The following is a 13,617-nucleotide window of genomic DNA, read 5'->3' on the forward strand; positions in this document are numbered from 1 at the left end:
AGAGGAAGTACCTCCTGAGTACTCAGGCACCCTGGATTGCTCTTCTTTAAATTGAGTACTGTGTTACTGAGTTACTGAGTACTGTGCATCATGAGTTACTCCAGGATGCCTCATTCTATTTTCTTACTATTTTATACTCCATTCCCGTTTCAAAGATGAACAAACTGAGGCACAAAGAGACTAGTTCCTCCAATCAATTAGCATCAAGCAGAATTGATCCCTTCTGACTTCTGGTTCACCAACCATCCCACTGTAAGTCAATGCTTCCTCTACATCTATCATGAAACTATGCAGACAGCAAATGCATGATACAAGGAAAGATAGAGGAGCTTGTACCCAAATGGAAAAATATTCACCATCTGGTATTCAAAGACATGAAAGTGAAACAGTGAAAATTCTTTTTTCCATTTGCTAAACAAGTACCAATTTTAAAAAAACAACACTCAGTATAGGTAAGTTTTATACATGGTGTTGGCATTGTAAATCCATACACATGCTTTGAAAAGCAACTTGCTAACGTATTAAGAGCCATGTAAATATTCATACCCCTTGAACCAAGGTACCTGACATCTGGTAATCCACCCTAAGAAAATGAAAAATATAGGTACAGCACTATGTACACAAATATTTCTCAAAGAGTTACTTATAAAAGTAAAAAACTGGAAACAGTCTAAATATGTAATGATAAAGTAAGTTATAGCTAGATGAATACTACATATCCACTAAAAATGATAAATATGGAAACTATGCAATGACATGGAGAAAAGCTAATAGTGTAATGTTATTTCAAAAAGAATTGTGGATATACTGTGGTTATGGTTATAGAAATAAAACATACAGTTGAATAAAATTAGAACACAAGCAACACTGATGATGATGATAACAGTATGGCTGAGTGTTTTTTGTCTTTTCAAACTTTCCATAATGTTCGATTTGACAAACATTTATTGCATTTCTACTATGTGTCAGCCACTGGGATAAGAGAAACAGAAAAGACTTGGCCTCTATCTTTTAAAACTTAAATTCTATTTTTTTTTTTTTTTTTTTTTTTTTTTTGAGACGGAGTCTTGCTCTGTCCCCAGGCTGGAGCACAGTGGCACGATATCAGCTCACTGCAACCTCCGCCTCCCGCGTTCAAGTGATTCTCCTGCCTCAGCCTCTTGAGTAGCGCAGGCGGGCACCACCACGCTCGGCTAATTTTTGTACTTTTAGTAGAGACGGGGTTTCACCATGTTGGTCAGGCTGGTCTCGAAATCCTGACCTCGTGATCCGCCCGCCTCAGTCTCCCAAAGTGCTGGGATTACAGGCGTGAGCCACCGCGCCCGGCCGTATTGGTTCTTTAATAAAAAAAAAAAAGAGAAAAATCTTGCCTGGAGCCGGGCACAGTGGCTCAAACCTGTAATCCCAGCACTTTGGGAGGCCGAAGCGGGTGGATCATCTGAGGTCAGGAGTTCAAGACCAGCCTGGTCAACATGGTGAAACCCCATCTCTACTAAAAATATGAAAAATTAGCCGGGCGTGGGGGCTAGCAAATATAATCCCAGTTACTCAGAAGGCTGAGGCAGGAGAATCGCTTGAACCGGGGAGGCAGAGGTTGCAGTGAACCGAGATCACGCCACTGCACTCCAGCCTGGGCGACAGAGACAGACTCTGTCTCAAAACAAAACAAAACAAAAACAAACAAGCAAACAAAAAATCTTGCCTTGATGAGTATCAGACAAAAAAGTGAGCAAGTGTAGAAGTTATTTCAATTGCTTTTTTTTTTTTTTTTTTTTGGTAATGTGATAGAAGAAGAAAAACCCAGTAGCCTGCAGGACCTGTCCCTGCTGTCCTTGTCTGACTCCACAGGGTCGAGTTTATCCCGGTATGGAATTACCTGGAGTTGTCCCACACCTGTTTCCTGTGCAGGTAATTCACGCTTGTCGCCTTCCCCGCCTCCTAACTGGTTAATGCTGCTGTCAGTCAAGTCAGGCCTATTCACATGCTTCACTTTGATTGGCCCCTTCACTTAGTTCCCCTAACGCCCTCTCCCCAAGGCTATTAGTGAGCTCACCAAACCTTACCACAATGACGTGCTTATGTTTTTCTAGTCCCTTCATAGGTAACTTAAGGGCAGAGACTATATTTTATTCCCCCCTGCCTCCCAAGTGCCCAGCATAGTGCCTGGCACATAACTGGCATCCGTAAAAATATTCATTGAATTCATGAATTAAAATAGCGTCATTACAACGCTGTGGGAAGGTGAGCAGCTGGGCTAAGGGAATTTGAGGTTGCATTAAATATGCACATCTCAGTGTGCAGAGGTTAGCTCAAAGCAAGGTGGAGTTGTCAGAGGTAGCTACTAAGAAACTGCGTGTTACCTGATCACGGCCTCCACAGCGCAGACCAGCTCCTCAGCACCGCATTCCCGCGTGTTGATGGGCGGAGGGGAGGTCTGATAGAGGTGAGTCTCCGCAGCGGCCCCCACTTCATTACTGTGATGATTCGAGTGGCACCTCTTGCAGTACCGAACAGGCCTGTTTCCGTGACGACCACAGCACCCTGCTGAGAAGCAGGTGACAACTGCTCTTCTAACGTGGGAACTGCAGTTCTAGAAGCCAAGAAAGTGAAATCAATTAAAATTGACCACCAAGGTAAACTTGGCTAAGAATCAGGGGCCACTCGAAGTGACAACACATTCAAGGGCCACTGGTTTCCAAAGCGCAGGTTATTCTCCCACCAGCTAGATTTCAGTCATAGTTAAAAAATAAAGGGAGGAGTGTTTTCTATTCCTGTGAGTGGTAGAAATGCTCTAAATATCAGTGGCACTGTGTTGGGAAGCCCTGTGTAAAGTTACCTCGGCCATGGGGGGAGTGAGGAGGAGGACACTTTCTGGATTATTTCAAGTTAACATTCCAAGAGTTTTCAGGAGAAATATAAAGAAAAAAACAGAACCATGGATCAAGAGAGTGCAACATCACAGAACATCAGGGAAGAAAAGAAATAATGTTGACTCCCAGAATAAACTCTTTCAAAATTATTTTATGCACCTCAAAGAGTAACTTTCCACTGCAGCTCCTCTGTCCTTGTCTCATTCAAGGACAGGTAAATGCTGCATTCGAGACAGGGACTGCGCTGTGCCAAGGTGATGGCCTCAAACCAGGCTTTCCCATGTCCACCAGCACTCTATGAAGACCACAGGGACGGACACAGCCAGAACCCTTCAGAGTCAGCGTTGACATCAATAGCAGGAAGGGCACCACAAATGAAGTAATGGGAATGAGAAAAGTGGTGGAGCGTAAGACATTTCCAAGTTCAGGGGTGCTACGTTCAAGCTGCCCTGGTGGGAGGCAGAGGAGTGAGGCAGCACCCACATGAAGCTATTGGAGATGTGCAAAGCCTATGACAGATGCGACCACCACATAGTCAAGGTCTCTTTCAATAGTGCTTGTAAAGATGTGAACACCCCCAAGGGGGCGTTAGACTCTAAGCCTTTATGAACTCGAAGCTTGTGAGAGGAGGGAGATAAAAGAATGAATTAATCTGTCTTCACCTAGAATTTAAAGGGAAAATATTGAGCTCAGGACAGTCTTTCTAGCCAGCATAGGATTCTCAAGGTAAGAAAAAGTTTCAAGGCAAACATCAAATCCAGGGGCCTATTAGGAAAATGTGGTCTCAGTAGGGAAAAAAAATGATGACAAGGGCTTGAATATAAAACCCTTTAATAACTCAGAATTTAATATGGTACACCATAGACTCTTTTAGATAGACAGAAAAAAAAAAAAAAGCCGGTTGCGGGGGATGACTTGTAAGGATCTTAAGGGCATACCTCAGCTATCTCCATCATGCCTCGTCCAAATCTCTAATCCACAGAGACTATGAACATAAGTAAATGTTGCTGTTTTATGCTGCTAAATTTTGAGCAATTTCTTATAGAGTATCTGGATACACTGCATATGATAATATCTGGAATACCAACTAAAAGTCAACCTGCTTTATTACCACATGCCATCTATTCTAAACAATGTCAGCAATAAAATACATTTCCCCCAAAATAATCTTGAGTTGATCGAAGTTCTAAATAATTGCTAGGATTCCTACTAAGTTTTGATAATATATTTGAAAGGCCTCAACCCACGTGGATTCAGCTCGCTCATTTCCAAAGTAAACTAGAGAGGCTTCCCTTAGATGGAGATTCAGCTGGGCATGTTTTCAAACGTTCACTCCAACCACTTTGTTTCACTGTTTTGAATTTTAAACACATAGAAATAACTCCAAGTGGTCCCACAAAATCACAGAATTGAAATAATTAAGGTCTGTCTCTTCATCTTTCCAATCATAATGCTATCATTGCTTATTTCAAATATACCATTCAGGGAATATGCAGTACCAAAGAGGTAGAATACAAACTACCCAGGAGAAACTCAAACAATTCTGAACTGTTATGAACTTAATGGAAATCCTCCAAATTAACGTCTAAGTAAAACACAATGTTTATTAAAGGATAAGCAATAAAAATGTGCTAATTTGAAGCTTGTTACTAAAAATAACTTTGTCCTATAAAAAGGGAAGTGTTAAAAAATGATCTACCCTGGGTGTCAAATATATTAGGTATGTCCCCAGAGCCAAAACATGCTGGTTTAGAAAATAGAACTGTTTGGAATCCTAGTCCCTCAAGCTTATAAAAGATTCTCAAAGTAAGAATGGCCTCAGGATAAAGATCAAAAGAAGAATATGGTCTATGACTCTAAGATCCTTTGTTAAGGCTTCAGAAAGTTATAAGCTGGTGCCAAATTGAGCCTCTCAGCTATAACAGGGCTTCTAATAATTTTAAGGGCACACTGAAATGCCCAAAATGTAGGAAGGACTGCCTCAAAAATAATTAAAGAGATGTGGCTTTCGGGGGCACAGGACCCCAGTGAGATTCACTGAAAATCCATAAAGTTTTTAAGAAAGTCATACTAGCAAAAGCACTACCAGCTAAAACTAAACAGACGCAGTTCTAAATGAAAAGAGGTCTATGGGACCCTAACTCCTACATGCAGGAAGCAGACTGAGAAAGTTACTCAGCTGCAACATGGACCATTACTTATTAAAAAGAAAAGATGCCTCAGAGAGTGGAGCCAAGAGCTCAGGAGGACAATAACAGATTAGGGAACTACTTCAAGGAAACAAAACCAGATTGTAATCAAGACAAGTATGCTATTCCTGGAGACAGAGGAACTGTTGATGTATTTGTGGCTGGAGCTGCTATAGACCAATGACTGCTATCTGCTTTCCCTTCCTCTTTCTGAACAGAAGCCTATTGCTATGATCCTGTCCCCGTCTCAACATTGTGCCTTGGGTGCAGAGAGGGAAGATAACTTTCCTTCTTAGTTCACAGGACTCTGAATCAAGAGAATCAGTTACCAAGAAGTTTAATCAGTGACATATCACATGTAGATCACAAGATACTAGACTTTAAGTCTGAAGCCATAAATGAATAAGACTTGTGGCGGTCATGTAAAATGGTGAGCATATTTTGCATACGGATAGAAGGTGAATAATTACGTCCAAAGGACAGATTGTGGTAGGTTAAATGTGATCACAAAATTCTTGCCACTCCTTCAATAACCATAATGATCCTATTTCTCCACTCTTTGAATCTGGGCTGCCTTGGAACTTGCTTTGACCTGTTGAATGCTACAGAAATGATGCTGTGTGACTTCTGAGAGGCCTTGAGTGAGTAAGACTCTCTCACTCTCTCAGAAGACTGCCACCTGTGAACAAGTCCAGCCCAGCCCCTGGACGATGAGATGTCATATGGGAAGAGAGAGGCCCAGACACCCCACCCATCTCACCATTCCAGCCATCCCAGCTGAGCCCCAGATATGCAAGTGAGACCATCGGGGGCTAGCCAATCCCAGCTTAGCCACCAACTGACTGCAAATACATGAGTGAGCCTAGAGTAATTTATCAAAAGAACTGCTTAGCTGAGCTGAGCATAGGACAAATTGCCAGTCCACAGAACTGTGATTAAATAACTGGTTGCCATATGAGACACTGTGTTTTCAGATGATTTGCTATGCATCCATAGATAACAGAGACAGCCCTCCAATATACCTACTCACAACATCCCAAAAAGTTTAAATCACGTGTGCAAGGTCCACATAGGTAGGAGGGAACAGAACCAGCCTGAGTCCAAGAATCTCAACCAACTAGTCAAAAGTTCTTTTTTATGACATCATACTGCCTCCTCTCAAGCTTTTCGATTGTTAAAACAAGAAGAGAAGATGGAGATGGTTTAGAGAAACTATTATTTAAAAAACTAAAGGAAATATTAAAGGAAGACTCTTTAGCTATATATATTGTTCAAGTTACACATAAATAAATACTGTCCATATACAGTCAGTCTGGGTATGTTTTTCACACATACAAATTGGACTATTTGCACTCCACTTCAAAACAATCAAGATTTCTAGCATACAAGATATATCCTTAACTAAAGTTAAGTACCATAAATTGCAGTATAATTCAAACCTTTTTCTAATTAGACTCCTATCCCAGAATTACACATAGGCTTTTATTGCAAATTACTGAACAAAAACATTGTGCATAAGATGGGTGAGCAAAAGCAGAAATGGAAATAGAGACCATTTGGATGTGGCAATCTTGCATGCTAAATTATTTCCTTTCCCCCTCCACAAATACAATGGCATGCACATACTGGAAACCACGGTGCAGAAATAAGGCAGATGTCAATAAATGAATTTACACACAAACACAATAAATCATGCCCCAACAACACAAATGGCTTGCTCTTACCTTTTTCTGACATATAGCAGATATTTCAGCTGTAAGGGGAAGGCACACAAAATATCAACAAAGAAAGAGAGCCGCTCTAATTTTTACTTAATTAATTTATTTTTTGAGACAGGGTCTCACTCTGTCACTCAGGCTGGAGTGCAATGGCCCCATAATAGCCCATCACAGCCTCTTGAACTCTTTGGCTCAAGTGATCCTCCTGTCTCAGCCTTCTAAGCAGCTAGGACAACAAGGGTGGCCCTCCACGCCTAGCTGATTTGTTTTTTTTTTTTTTTAGACATGGGGTCTTACTGTGCTTCTCAGGCTGTTCTTGAACTCCTGGCCACAAGCGACCCTCCTGCCTTGACCTCCTTCCCAAAAGGCTAGGATTACAGGTGTGAGCCACCATGCCAGGTCTAGAGCCCATTTTAAATAAGGGCAGCCACAGAGGGGGAATTTTTTAAATCTTAGTAACATGACCACTGGACTTGGCCCAAACAGCTTTTCGCTTGTCTCATAAATTATCGTCTACTTTTATTAGCTTCTAGTTTCCTCAGAAAGCATGAAATATATCTCTTTTCATCTAGGGGTGTGTGTTTAGTGAGGTTAAGAACACCTGCATGCTGCTACTCTTACAAGTAATTTAATCTTTTCAGACATGACTTGGAAATCAAATCTTATTAAAGTCAAACAACTTTAATCTTATTTCCCCATTTTACAGAGGACAAAACTGAGAACCACTGTGGTTAAATTCTTCAAGGTCACACAAGCTATCAATGCTAGGGGCAGACCTTGAGTTAAAGTCTCCAAATTCCCCATTTACTGTTCTTTCCATTACACTATGACACTGGGTTGATGTGATATATTTACAGCATCACCATGGGATTATTTGCAATATCAAAATGGTAGAAAAAAATTACTAACTTGGACTACTTAGATTTAAATTATCAATTTATATCATTCTTAAAATGCGTGTATAAAACCAGCTGTAGGGTTAAGAGAAAGCAATTTTCAATCCCACGGGTAGACCACTTGGAGCAAGACTGTCAAACTACTGTCTACATATGGGATTGACTTTAATGAATGGATAAGAATTCTTTTTAGTGGGCACATCAATTATTTCCATGAAAACTGATGCTGGAGAGCATTTGAAAATAAATCTTCCAAGAATCAGTTATATGTTCTCTGAAATAGTATGTACTCAAAAAATGAACTAACACCTTATTTATAGTATAGTCTATGTTACAATTTATTTAAAAGATCAAAGGCAAATGTCTCCCAAACCCTGTCTGGTAATCTTAAACTAGTGGATGAAAAAGCAATAAAATTTACAACTCACTTTTAAAAACTGGTTTTGTATAATTAATGGTTATTTGACAGTTTGATATCCCAGAGTTTATCTTGAAGCATCTGAGGTTAGAGTCACATGTCTAGATAAATAATGAAAAGTTATTGCCAATTTTCCTCTAAAGATGAATATCACTGCTCAGCGACATATTTTAAAAAGATTTTATAACTTGTATTTTATAACTTGACTATGGCTTTTACCTCAGAGCAGTGGATGATCACTAATTAAGTAGCCTAATTTAAAGGAAAAAAAGTTACATTTACCCATATAAGCCCAAATATTTTTACAGGTTTTTTTGGTGGTGGTGGTGTTCTTTTTTGTTTTTGTTTTTTTTTAAGACAAGGTCTTTCTCTGTCATCCAGGCTGGAGTGCAGTGGCATGATCACGGCTCACTGCAGCCTCAACTTCCTGGGCTCAAATGATCCTCCCACATCAGCCTCTCAAGTAGCTGGGACTAAAGGCACATGCCAGCATGCCTGGCTAAATTGTTTTTTCTCTCCCGCCCTCCTAAATTTTTTGTATGTCTGTTTGTATTTTTAGTAGAGACAGTTTCACCATGTTTTCCAGGCTGGTCTCAAATTCCTAGGCTCAAGCCATCAGCCTGCCTCCACTTCCCAAAGTACTGGGATTACAGGCATGAGCCACTGCGCCTGACCTACAGATATTTTTATGTAAATTTTCAAAATGTACCTTTGAAGAATATAGAGGCTGATATTATTGCTCCATTTTGCAGAGGGGAGCACTAAATTAATTTCTCTCTTAAGGTTAAGAATCTAATATAAATAATCTAATATGAAAAGTAAGACTACGAAAAGTATAATTATCAAGCAAAGGCCTTCAATTTAAAAAAAAAAGTTCTTAGAATTTAGTTTGCGTAAGGTTTTCCTTTCAAATGAGCCTTTGACATGAATCCTTTTCTTTTCTTTTTTTTTCCCCCCAAGAATCCAACGGAGTGAGGATATTTTGAGCTACTCACATGTGAATTCATTGTTTATTCAAGGAGCGCAGCTTGATTTTTCACAATGATGAGACTTTCATGGTTCCTTCTTTTTTTTTTTTTTTTTTTGAGACGGAGTCTCACTCTGTCGCCCAGGCTGGAGTGCAGTGGTGCAATCTCGGCTCACTGCAACCTCTGGCTCCCAGGTTCAAGTGATTCTCCTGCCTCAGTCTCCTGAGTAGCTGGGATTACAGGCAGGTGCCACCATGCCTGGCCAATTTTTCATATTTTGAGTAGAGACGGGGTTTCACCATGTTAGCCAGGATGGGAATCCATTTATTTTCTACATCTGAAGTCATATACCATCGAGTTCTTCCTGTGCCCTGAACTCTACTCAAACTTAGTATGCCCACAGCAAGTTTCCACCTTTCATCTTTCCTCTGTGTTTGTCAGTACTTTTCCTTGTCATTTTAGCCTCCAGTGACACAGCTGGAAGAGCTGCTTCTCCCATATGTGGAGAAATGCTCTGTCTGGGACCTACCAACTTATAGGGCATAGCTTTGAGAACTCCAACAAACTACAAGAAGCCTTCAAATCTTGTCTTTCCATTGAGATGGGTTAGATATACTTTATCCCCATTTTACTGATGAGGAAACTGAGTCTCAGAGAAATTCAATGATTTCTTCCTGACAACACAGTACTAGTAATAGTAGCAGGGAAAAGGCCAATTATTCATCTCTCTCCCAGGTGGTGTTCCTTATTCTTTTTCTTCTCCTTAATCAGACCCGGCGCAGCAGCTTATTACTGACAACACCTGTTACAGATACAGAAAATCCCTGAAGACATAATTTGGCAGGGCTTTAGTCTTACGGAATCCTAATTCCAATATCTACCCTTAATTCTGGTAGGGATGATACTACTTCCCTCATTATTAAATGTGTGAGTACATTATAAGCAAGGCATTGATATTATGCTTCATTTCAATGAATATTCATAGAATACAATACTTTGGTGACTGTCTTTGTACAATAAAATAGTACAAAAGGAGATAAAGCAACTATGTCATTAGTCATGATTACTCATTATTCATCCTTTCCTAAGTAAACCGTACCTTGAGGCAGAAGAACATCAATCAGCCACTCACTGTGGTCCCTATTGAAAAAAACAAAATTCATTTTTGAGCTTCATTGAAATAGTCTCCTTCCACATGAATGTTTATAAGCTGCACACTATTGCTGAAAGGCTTTTAATAGAAAGGAAGTATAATTAAGAGCACCATCATAATAAACTCTTAAAATGTCTAATGCATTCCAGCTAAATTATAAATTATAGGCACTTCATCATATTCAGTTATCTTTAAATGATACTTTCCAGATGCTAATTAAGCCAACCAAAATACTGCATGATCTGTACAAAGCTGAGTGTGATTCTGTGAAACAAACAAGCAAAAAGAATCCATATAATTTATATGTCATGTTTGGAAACCACAGTTTTCTTTTACATCTGTTTTTCTCTGTGGCCTTTTTAACAGGGTTACTCCAAAATTGCAGCAGCTGATTTATTAAGTGGAATTGCCTTCTTCTCATGTCACATGGAGAGAAATATTGCAACTTTTCAAAGCTGTAATGTTCCCAATGAAAGTTTGCTATATGTTAAATATCAGAATAATTAACCTTTAAAAATCAGAGAGGCTAGTGAGAAACTTTAGTAATGTAACTAATTTAAGTCCAAATGATTTTTATCTTCTCATTATCGCTCTATTTCTTTTTCTTTAAGAACTCTTATACCTACCCTGCAATCCTCTCGCTGCATTCTTCACAGAGATACAACGGGGGTGGTTTATCACCCAACGCTACTGACAGGGAAGGGTCTATACACATCTGAAACACATAAAAAGACGGAATGAACTCTCCTGTTTCTGGGTATCACATTCCCTAGATTCTTAGCACAAATGCTTCAATAATGACAGATTTTCCAAAAGCAAGGTGGAATAAATATTTTTAGTAAAACCCTTTTTACCAATAAATGTTTCTCCCTGCACTATCTGATGAGTTCACCCTGAGGATTTAAATGTGGCTGCCGTGGTTTTTCATTTCTCCTGTTACCTGCAATTCAAGTAATAAATAGTGTCGAGAAATTCACTCTCATTCCACAAAGAACCAAAATAATCATCTTGTTCAATTGCTGCTCACATTGGCAGTATATTACTCACTCTAATTCCTTCCGTAAAGTGGTAAACAACAGTAGTCTCTCATTAGGAAAAGGAAAATATATTATTAAGATTTCAGAATCATAACTGATACCAAAATGCTAGTGGTAGAGAATTTTGCTTCTTAAGGTATACCTCATTCAAAAAAGTTGGCATTAAATCTAACATTGAGTGGTTCACTTCTCTTACTCTGGAATCTTAGTTCTGTATCAATCATCTAACTTTTCTTTATCAAGTGTGGTTTTTTATTTCCTACACGTGACCTATAATTTGTTTGCCCTTGCTGGGACTGGTTGATATGGCTGGGTTTCACTAGCCTAAGCACAGAGATGCAAAGTGTTAATTTCACAGTTGATCATCAGAATATTTCAGTATCTGGATCTTTTAAGTCAAATGAACAAAAAATCTAGATAACTGCATTTTGTACTTTGCATGAGTTTAAATTTCTATAATTTAACAAAGCCATTTTTGAATTCTGTTCCTACCCTCGAAAAAATAATCAACTCATGTGCTAGCTGATTCAGCAGTTAAGATGCCTAATACACAAATTTTTCTGGAACTACACTCTTTTCTTAGTTGTTCTCACAAATTTGAAGGGGGGAATCATCCAAGCTTATAACCCAAACAGTCTGTAATTCAAAGTGAAAACTCAGACATTTCAATGATTGAGGAATCTAGTTAGAATTGCTTAATTTACCATCAACATTTGTATACTATATATTGATGACAAAGGCTCAGAGTGAGAATTTTCCTCATATAAGTTTCATGCTTCCTTAGATGTAATGAGTAACTACTTGGGGCGTGTTAAATCAGAGATTGGCAAACTTTTTTTGTAAATATTTTAGGCTTTGTGGGCCACAGTCTCTGTCACAACTACTCAATTCTGCTGTTGGAGCATGAAAGTAGCCATAGACAATATGTAAGAAAATTAACATAGCTGTGTTCTAACAAAACTTTATTTACAAAAACTGGCAGCAGGCCAGATTTAGGTCTGAGCCATTGTTTGCCAGAACCTGCCTTAGATAATTATCTGGGCTCCAAAGTATTTCATAAAGTGGACTTCAAGTAGAACCAAGTAAAACCAAAAGCAGAGTATGATATAAACTTTAAGTTCCAACATATTTTCATATTTAATTCTATTACAACTCTTGATTTTTGCATAAAAAGTAATTTTTGCGGCCTATTACAAAGATAATATTTTTCTATTTGGTAAATCATTCTTGCTTAGCATTACAGCTCACTATCACAGAGATATTAGGCTTTTGGTGAGGATTAATCAATTTTCCCCAAATCTTTCCCATGTCCCCATGTGGAGCTCCTCTTAAGTATTATATAAGTTATTCTACCCTCTTTTTTAGTGAGTCATTGATACCTCTCCCAGGTAAAGATACTTTTTCATTCCACTCAAAAGGAGAAGCTCCTGGGATGCTAAAACTGTAAATAATCATTAGAGATTAGCTAGTCAACATCTGACTTCTTAAATAATTTACTTAACATGACCCATCAGATCTGTAGTTGGTCTAGTGAGTTTTGTTCTACTCTGAACAGGTTGGTTTACATCCACACTAATGTGTTCATATCTGTGTGTCACATTAATAAGTGGGGGTTTTTTTTTTGTTTGTTTATGAATATGACATATGCCCAATGTAGAGGCTTTGGAAAACCGAGAAAGGGAAACAAGAAAATTCAGTTAACACATTAACCCTCTATCTTGATGCAATCCATAGTAACATTCTGATAAGTATTACTGATTGTTTTTCACTATGAATATATGTAACTTTTAAACTTTTAAACATCATACTATAAAATTTCCTAACTTTATGCTTAACATTATTTTGTAAGCATTTGGATGTTGGATACCCTTGATTTGTATGTCATGTGGTGATGATGTAGATTGGGCGTACTCACGTTGTAAAGGAAGAGCAGTACTGAGCCAGACCTATTGTAGTGCAAAAATGGCCCCAGCACAGGAAGACTTAACAAGAATGCTATCTTTCTGCAAAGTGTAGAATGAAAATAGAAAAGGAGGGTCTTTAAGGAAACTGGAGTTCAGAAAGTAAGATTGGGGGGATACAAAAATGTCTTGGAACTAGAAAGAGGTGGTATTGGCAAACATTGTAAATATACTAAATGCCACTGAATTATTCACTTTAAAATAGTTCATTGTATATTATGTGAATTTCGCCTCTATTTTTATAAAATGACAGAAAGTGGATGGTTTGACCTATCCTGGCTGACTCACTTCAGGGAGAAAAGTGAGGCCAACCCAGTGGAATGGACTGGGCTGTTTGCCTAGAAAAGAAGGAGAAAATCTAATTCATGATGCTTTCAGTGAGTAGGAGGCCAGAAAGCATTACTAAC

The 13,617-nt window shown here is 38.8% G+C and overlaps 1 protein-coding gene across 1 annotated transcript in view; it reads right to left on the reverse strand.

Annotated features, from left to right (window-relative positions):
• The window catches only part of UNC79 (unc-79 homolog, NALCN channel complex subunit), a 276,415-nt gene that overhangs the window by 166,729 nt on the left and 96,069 nt on the right, over positions 1–13,617 (reverse strand). The window contains exons 9-12 of the mRNA XM_023205526.2: positions 10,839–10,927; positions 10,159–10,199; positions 6,784–6,812; positions 2,361–2,590 (exon numbers count right to left, since the gene is read on the reverse strand). Of these exons, the coding sequence (XP_023061294.1) occupies positions 2,361–2,590; positions 6,784–6,812; positions 10,159–10,199; positions 10,839–10,927 (389 nt within the window). The remainder of the gene's footprint in view (positions 1–2,360; positions 2,591–6,783; positions 6,813–10,158; positions 10,200–10,838; positions 10,928–13,617) is intronic.

Source organism: Piliocolobus tephrosceles, chromosome 6, assembly GCF_002776525.5.
Source record: "Piliocolobus tephrosceles isolate RC106 chromosome 6, ASM277652v3, whole genome shotgun sequence".
In the NCBI taxonomy this organism is placed as follows: domain Eukaryota; kingdom Metazoa; phylum Chordata; class Mammalia; order Primates; family Cercopithecidae; genus Piliocolobus; species Piliocolobus tephrosceles.